Source organism: Anopheles cruzii, chromosome 3 (genome assembly GCF_943734635.1).
Source record: "Anopheles cruzii chromosome 3, idAnoCruzAS_RS32_06, whole genome shotgun sequence".
Classification (NCBI taxonomy): Eukaryota; Metazoa; Arthropoda; class Insecta; order Diptera; family Culicidae; genus Anopheles; species Anopheles cruzii.
Genome location: NC_069145.1, coordinates 20,721,475 through 20,730,219, shown reverse-complemented (window position 1 = coordinate 20,730,219; position 8,745 = coordinate 20,721,475). Strand labels below are relative to the sequence as shown.

General features: G+C 51.6%; 1 protein-coding gene across 1 annotated transcript; it reads left to right on the top strand.

Annotated features, from left to right (window-relative positions):
* Positions 1 to 2,595: 2,595 nt before the first annotated feature.
* Positions 2,596 to 7,896, top strand: LOC128274557 (phosphoribosylformylglycinamidine synthase). Its single transcript, XM_053012788.1, has 5 exons — positions 2,596 to 2,704; positions 3,545 to 4,055; positions 4,117 to 4,878; positions 4,946 to 7,012; positions 7,080 to 7,896. The coding sequence occupies exons 1-5, from the start codon at positions 2,627 to 2,629 to the stop codon at positions 7,745 to 7,747; spliced, it is 4,086 nt and encodes a 1,361-aa protein (XP_052868748.1). The 5' UTR covers positions 2,596 to 2,626; the 3' UTR covers positions 7,748 to 7,896.
* Positions 7,897 to 8,745: the final 849 nt, after the last annotated feature.

The following is an 8,745-nucleotide window of genomic DNA, read 5'->3' as shown; positions in this document are numbered from 1 at the left end:
TCTCCCCTAAACACGAAATGTCAAAATAATTTTTTTTTCTGGCTGCTCTACTTGTTTTCATGAATACAACCGATTGAACCTAACCTTTCTTAACCGAAACTGACCATAGCAAGATGTCCCTTTTCTCTCTCATTTCTGTGCGCGCTCTGATGAATGTTGGACAGCAACGCCAATCAACTGTGGTACGGCTGGAGGATTGTTCACGCTGTTTATTGGCGCAGTTTCAGTAAAGTAAAGCATGAACCCGTGCGATGTTAACTAAAGCCCTACAGAATTATAGATTTTATTCACGCTATTTCCTGTGTCTTTGCATTCCAGTATCAAGATATCGGTCGGTTGGTTCGTATTTACAAGTGAACGACGTGCGCTGTGAAACATTTCACGCTTGCATTTAGTTTGTGTCGCCAAATTTCGTTTATTTCGAGGGTGTCGACATAGTCGACATAAATCCACTGTTCCCACCAATACAAAAGAATTGGACTTTGATAGAACCACTATTCGCGTGTGAAAATCTACTCAATTTTATCACTATCTGCTCAAAGGATTTGTAAGTGGCATTAAGATAATCACTTTCCACCATCACTTTCACTTCTAAAAACTCTCATTGGTGGCGAACACATTGGTTGGTTTTTGAGTAGCAAAATAACATCAGGTCGTCGGTTACAGTGTCCAGTGTCTAGTGGCTCTTGGCGGGATATTGTTAAAGCTTGGCGTCATCTGGAAGTCCAACGAACCGCTGCCGATTGAAAACTAGCCGCCACGACCAAGGATGGCGTGTTCGGCGAAAACGGTCGATGAAAAGAACCTCAAAGATTTCGTATTGTCGGTAGATCCATTGTGCAAAGCAGAGCGTAGCTGCCTTTTCGATCCGACAATCGAATACCCGAGTGATTACTTCAAAAGAGAATGTACGAAACCCAAGGTGCGCATCCCAGAGGCAGACATTGGCTTCGAAAGATTGGAAGGATACATCAAGCGGAACCTTGAGGCAAGAAATTTTAAGGAAGATGCGACCATCGTTTACATGTGGCAATGCTTGGGCCACCTGACGGCGCACCTTGACGACGACTGGACAAGCTACGGTATTAATATTGGCAAAAAAGGAGATGCTGTAACGGCTCAAGATCTGCTGCATGCTATTCCACAGTTCCTGATGGCTGAACTAGAATCAGTTGAAGCCACAGATGGAAACCAGTGGCAATGGATACTCCCAGTTCTGCTAGCGCCGAACTCCGGAAACTTTGACAGAGAATTTTTTTCGGTGGATGTCAGCGCAATTAAGTGGGAAAACATTTACCTAAATCGTAGGTTTACGGCATGGCGTGAGAGCTACGACAAACTAGCTGCGGCTATCGACATGTTTTTGTATCGCTTTCCGCGGCATAAGCTTTGGAAGATGAGACACTTTTCTCAAAACTCTCGTTTCAAGCAATGTGAAGCATTAAAAGATTTAAATCATTTGTCTGCCGTAATATCATACAGCCTGTCGACTATCCGAGAACGCGTTTGGGCAAATTCTGTTCGAGAAGATTTGAGTACCGTGCTGAAAGAGGGCGAGGAAATCGATGACCCGTATTCGTATTTTCCCTATCTTTGCGACATGGGATTGTGTAATGATAGTCCCTATTCATTATCGGCCAATCGGAACCTTGTTTGGTTTGTGCACATTGTTGGAGCACTGCTCGGAAGTCAACGATCTATTGCATTCGAAGCTCATGGTATAGAATTAATGCACCCGGACACGTTTGAGAACGCATTCATGATTGCAAGTGCTAAACTGGGACGGAAACTGTGGTATAAAACAGAAGCACAGCCGTTTCCATCAACGAGCTTTTGCGATTTTCAGAAACTGTTCACGATGATTGGTAAAACTAATGATAGAACCATTGGAGCATATTTGGCTAAGCAATTGAAGTGAAGTGATGTCGAACAATGAATTTTTTCAATAAAGTTTCCATGCATGAATCAGTTTTGTAGCATTTTGCAGTGTTGAAATTCGTAATAATTATAACAAAAATTAAAAGGAAGGCTGAGGAAGAGGCTCAATTTCTGTTTGAGGCACCATAGTGGTTAAAGCATCATTTCTTCGTTAATAAAACACTAGCAACCGTCCACTTTCATGATTATTTAATCTTGTTGCTTACTCCCATCCAGGTAAGCGTAGCACTGCAAAAGTATTTCTTATTGGACAACAACCGCTGAGCGGGTTGCACCAGAGAATATGTTAATCTCTGATGCTTTTCTGTAACGGTTACTTTTGTTACTGATATGTATAAAAACGGGAAGAGTCTTAGACCAATGTAATGGTAAACGGAGAGTTTTCTTAGTCCCCAAACATCCTGTTTCATAGTTTCCCTAAACTTAATCTTAACCTTAAAACCGAGAAAGAGAGAGAGAGAGACAGAGAGAGAGAGAGAGAGAGAGAGAGAGAGAGAGAGACAGAGAGAGAGAGAGAGACAGAGAGAGAGAGAGAGAGAGAGAGGAATTCCGCTAATAGCGCTTGAAATATTTCACGTGCAATTCCAGTTCGAGTCGTGTGATCGTGTGAAGTGATGTTGTGATGATCAGGATGAGGATCGTTTACCAGTTCGTAAACGAGTGTTGATCAGAGCAGTTCCTTCTAACCATGGCGATCGTACGCTATTACTCGCTTGGGGCTTTTTCGTCGGCGAAGACGAACGCGATTTTGGAAACGTTGAAAGAGGTAAGAAACAACACAAGTTAGTGTCGAAAGTTGGATGATCGCTATCAATCACTGCCTTCCAAGAAGATCAATTGTGTTAATTAGGCGCTCGTTCTCCGGCAACCTTAAGTGGCCTATTGTGCTGCAGAAGAACATCCAAGCCGGTTCTTGCAAGCACATGTGCTGAGTTAACTCACGATAACTGCGGTGTTTTGTTTTTTTTACTGTGATTGGTTTATTCTCCCACTTGAGAAGTTTAGGTATTGGCTTACCGAAGTATTGCATCAGCATTAATTTGAAGTTATTAAATCGAAATCGAAAATTGCGGTGAAATATCATCCCGAATTCGTGAATGTTCGTAAAGGTTTAGGCAAATAGGCTTTTGCTTGAAGTTCGAGCTTCTTCAAGTTCTCAATGCAATTATGCACGCTGAAAAGCTATTCACAGCACGATCAGGTCGTTAGTAACAAATGGTCACACTGCACGCGCGATAGGGAGCGTAATCTTATTTTGTTGCCGCACGCTATACTTTGCGTAGGTACTGGATCGATGTTGTTGTATTCTTGAAATAAAAAAGCATAACAAAAACAACTCGCCTATCAGATGATCGCCGTCACGGAGGGTCGCCGATGAAACTATGTCAGAAATCGTCAGGAATCTCCCTCTCTGCGCGTATTCGGAAGGTTCGGCCGGATTGTTGTTTGCTCAGCAACACGCACGATCGCCCGATCGGTTCTACGCGATCTTCGGTGCCGTTGCTGTCGTCACCGATAAGCAAGATGGGATTGGGTTGTGGATGTTTTCTTTTTGTTGCTCGTTTGTTGATTGCTCATCGCTCTCTGTTCTGCCCCGTTCTCGTAGGTCAATGCCTCGGTGCAGTCGCTGCAGACGGAGAAATGTTTCTACGTGCAGAATAATCGCTACAAACAGCTGCCGGTCGATGTGCACCGGATGCTGCACTGGATCCTGAAGGAGTGCGATGTGCCCGATCAGCTGCATAGCGTGTCGGCGCTGGTGGCCAGCCCCACGCAGGTACTGATCGAGGTTGGGCCTCGGTTCAACTTCTCGACCGCCAGCAGCACCAACAGTGTCAGCATTTGCCACAATCTCGGCCTAGAGTTTATCGAGCGGATCGAAGTATCGACCCGCTATCTGGTCGGTTTCGGGCGCCTGGTCGGAAAGGATCCCCAAACGCTCATTGCCTCACTCCTGGCGGTGCTGCACGATCCGATGACGCAGTGCCAATATACCGAGCACAACATTCCGGTGAACGATTTCTACGAGACGATCGGACGCACCAAAGAGGACTGGTACTTTGTGCCGATACTCGAGCAAGGCCGCCGTGCGCTGGAGGAGATAAATGTCAAAAATGGTAACGACCTCGCTCTGTGTACTGCGACGCAACTCCTAATGCCAGTTTATGTGTTCCGCAGGGTTCGCGTTTGACGATTGGGATCTGGAGTACTACACGAATCTGTTCGTGAACGTGTTGAAGCGGAACCCGACCAACGTGGAGCTGTTTGATTGCGCCCAGTGCAACAGTGAACATTCGCGGCACTGGTTCTTCAAGGGCAAGCTGCTGGTGGACGGCACTCCAAAGTCGCAGTCGTTGATCGAAATGATCTGCGACACGCAGCGCTTCTCGAACCCCAACAACACGGTGGCATTCAGTGATAACAGCAGTGCCATAAAGGGTTACAGCCACAGTTCGCTGCGTGCTTCGTGCGCCGACGGGCCGGGACCGTTCGTGCAGCGGGCAGTTTGCTCCGATTTGATCTTCACAGCGGAGACACACAACATGCCAACGGCGGTTTCACCGTTCAGTGGGGCTACGACCGGCACCGGTGGTCGGTTGCGTGACGTGCAGAGTATCGGCCGCGGCGGACTACCGATTGCCGGCACGGCCGGTTACTGTGTCGGGATGCTGAACATTCCGGGCCACAAGCTGCCGTACGAGAGTGCCCAGGACTACCCGGAATCGTTCGCTCGGCCCCTGAAGGTGCTGATCGAGGCGAGTGACGGTGCGTCGGATTACGGCAACAAGTTTGGCGAGCCGCTCATCTGCGGGTTTGCCATCTCGTTCGGCATGGTGCAAGCGGACGGACGGCGCAAAGAGTACGTGAAGCCGATCATGTTTAGCGGCGGTGTAGGAACGATGGATGCCGAACTGGTCAAGAAGCAGGATCCGAAAAAAGGTTCGTTTGATGGGTTGATCGGTCGAGTGATCGGTTCCAATTAACCGGGGGTTCGCTTCTCTCGTAGGCATGTTGCTGGTCAAGATTGGTGGCCCGGTGTATCGCATCGGCGTCGGTGGTGGTGCGGCCAGTTCGGTGGAGGTGCAAGGGGATAGCACCAACAGTGAGCTTGACTTCAATGCCGTGCAACGAGGGGACGCTGAGATGGAGAACAAGCTGAATCGTGTGGTGCGTGCCTGCATCGAGCTCGGCGATCGCAATCCGATCCTTGCCATCCACGATCAGGGCGCGGGAGGAAACTGTAACGTGCTCAAGGAGCTGGTCGAACCGGGCTGTGCCGGAGCGGTGATCTTCTCGAAGGCGTTCCAACTGGGCGATCCGACCATCTCGACGCTGGAGCTGTGGGGTGCCGAGTACCAGGAGAACAACGCCGTTCTGATTGAGGCCAGTTCACGGTCGGTGCTGCAAGCGATCTGCGATCGCGAACGGTGCCCCGTGTCGTTCGTTGGCCAGGTCACCGGCACCGGGCACGTGACGCTGATCGAATCGGAGTTCGGTGTGGCCGAAAAGTTTGCCGATCGGAGTCAGTGCGCCAAAGAACTGTCGCACGTGCCGTTCGATATGCACCTGGACCATGTGCTGGGCAAGATGCCGCAGAAAGAGTTCGTGCTCGGGCGGGTGAGCGAGAAGGTGGATGAGTTTCATCTCACGGACGAGGTAAGGCTGGCGGAGGCACTCGGTCTCGTACTATCGGCGCCCACCGTGGGCAGCAAACGGTATCTGACGAACAAGGTGGACCGCTCGGTGACGGGTCTGGTGGCCCAGCAACAGTGCGTCGGTCCGCTGCACACTCCGCTGGCCGACTACGGGCTGGTGGCGGTATCACACTTCGGCAAGGAAGGCGTGGCCACATCGATCGGAGCACAGCCGATCAAGGGTCTGGTGGATCCGACAAAAGCAGCACGCATGACTGTGGCGGAAGCGCTCTCAAATCTTGTGTTTGTTGCCATCAGTGAGCTGGCCGATGTCAAGTGTTCCGGTAACTGGATGTGGGCCGCCAAGGTCCCGGGTGAGGGAGCCAAGCTGGTCGATGCTTGTGAGGCGATGTGTGCACTGATGCGTGCCCTTCAGATTGCGATCGACGGCGGTAAAGATTCGCTGTCGATGGCGGCCCGCGTAGGGGGAGAAACAGTCGTCAGCCCGGGGACGCTCGTCGTCTCCACGTATGCTCCGTGTCCGGATGTGATGGTTAAGGTTACGCCGGATCTGAAAGCGTCCGGCCTGCGTACCGACACCACGCTGCTGTACGTTGCTGTGGAAGGAGCTCGCTTCCGCTTGGGCGGTTCCGTACTGGCACAGTGCTACGGCAAGCTGGGTGGCGACTGTCCGGACATTAGTGATCCGGGCTGCCTGAAGAGTGCGTTCAACGTCACGCAAGACCTACTGCGCAAAGGGTGGCTGCTTTCGGGGCACGATTGTAGTGACGGTGGTCTAATCACCGCCGTGCTGGAGATGGCTTTTGCCGGACTGACCAGTGTCGATGTAAATCTGGAGCAGTTGCTCCAATCCGCTACCTTCCCAGCAGGTCAAAATGCGGCCGTTTTGCAGGTGCTGTTCGCTGAGGAGTGCGGTTGGGTGGTGGAAGTCGCGTCTGAGCACGTTGGCGATGTCCTCACCGCGTACCGAAAGCAGTGTGTTCCCTGCTACACGATTGGCCGGGCTGTCGGTGTGGCCGACCTTCACTCGAACAGTTCCGTCACGGTGCGCAACGGGCAGAGTGTGTTGCTGCAGGACAGTCTCTTTGCGCTCTTCGGTCGCTGGGAGTCAATCAGTTTCGAGATCGAAAAGCTTCAGAAAGCGAAGGCAAGTGCCGTGGAGGAGTACGGAGGGATCGGACGACGGACGGGGCCGCGCTATGTGGCCAGCTTGAACCCGGACACCGTGTACGGCGATCTGAAGCTGGGCGGCGCCAGTGGACCGCGGGTGGCACTGATCCGCGAGGAGGGCACGAACGGTGACCGGGAAATGGCGGCCGCTCTCTTCAGCGCCGGCTTTGAGGTGCACGATGTGGCCATGAACGATCTGCTGAAGGGTAGCACCACCCTCGATCGATACCGTGGAGTCGTTTTTCCAGGTAAGCGCCATCCGACAAGTGTGAGCAGGTTTACAAATGTGGTTTACGTGATTCGGCTTTTTGATAGGTGGCTTCAGCTACGCGGACACACTCGGATCGGCCAAGGGATGGGCAGCCTGCATCCAGTACAATGACAAGATTGCGCCACAGTTCGAGCACTTCCGTAAACGGTTGGACACGTTCTCGCTCGGCGTTTGCAACGGCTGCCAGCTGATGGGCCTGATCGGATGGGTAGAAACGGAAGCCGAACCCGTGAAGCAGCCGTTGACCGGTGTAGAGCCGCAGGTTCCCGAGATCGCTCTGGCCGGTAATCGGTCGGAGAAGTACGAGTGCCGCTGGGTAACGGTGAAGATTGCGCCCAGCCGCTCGCTGATGCTCCGTCGTTTGACGGGCAGCGTGTTGGGTTGCTGGGTGGCGCATGCCGAAGGACGATTCGTGTATCGCAGCGCATCAACCTTGGACCGACTGGTTGCTGAGCAGTGCGTTGGGCTGCAGTACGTGGACGATACCGGCAAGCCGACCGAAGTCTATCCGATGAACCCGAACGGCAGCCGGCTCGGTGTGGCCGGTGTTTGCTCGCCGGACGGGCGCCATCTGGCCATGATGCCACATCCGGAGCGGTGCGTGCAAATGTGGCAGTGGCCGTACGTTACGGCCGATTTCCCGCACAAAAACGCTTCGCCCTGGGTGTCGATGTTCCGCGAGGCGTATCTGTGGTGTTTGGAGCGAAAGTGAGCCGCTGTGGCTGTGTCGAATTTATTTTAAACAACTCCAACATATTGTGCAGCTTAGCTGTGTGGTCCATGACCTTTCTGATACAATTTAGTTAATTTTTTGCACAGATCCCGCTTGCCATAAATAAAGTGAAATTACGGACACTCGTAACCGTGTGTAATAACGGTCTCGCTTAAAATCAATAGAAAAGGATCACATAACAATGTAAAAGAAAGGGCGCTCGAGAACTTGCCAATTGGGACTAAACATCTGTGGTGTTAATCACGAAATTAATAGACATTGCCAGCCCAATTTGTGCACGGCCTGTCGCTGTTGATGCCTGCCCCTCCCTTGCTGCCTACCGGTCAATGACTCCCAACCAACTATCCATCGGGCCGGGTGCTTTCTTCGTGAAACTCGCCACACGGCAAATTACGTACAAAGTGGGCCAAAATTGGAGTAACAATCGGAGGCCCTTGTGAGGAGGGTGCTCCAATCACCAGCCGCAAACCCAGGGGGGGGGGGGGGGGGCGGGGCGCAGCTCTAATAGCATTAAACATCTAGGGAGAAAAAAGAACACGGTACACTTTCGAAGCATGTTTAATGTCTTAATACGCTCCTCGATTCCTTGTGTGCCGTTCGGTGCCGGCCTGTCGAGAGCGATACTGCGAACCGATACCGGACCCATCGTGCGGAGGAGTGTACGATAATTAACCACACTTCAGGTGAGCGAACCGCTTCTCGAGTGGAGCCAAGATATTTTCCGGTGCCGGGGCCGTTCCGGATCATTTCGCGTTCCGTTTAACATGAGTTTCCCTTTGGTGTTCCACGTGTGCTCCCCAATTGAATGGAGCGTGTGTATCAGTTCGGTTCGCATGATATGAATCTCCGGCTTTTTTTATTCCTATAGGACGCCATGTTGAAGACGCCACCAGCGTGGAGGGTATTTTCTTTTGCCTTAAACACAACCCGAATCACAGGTGGTGCGGATCAGTGGGCTTCGCTGCGTTTGCCAGCAA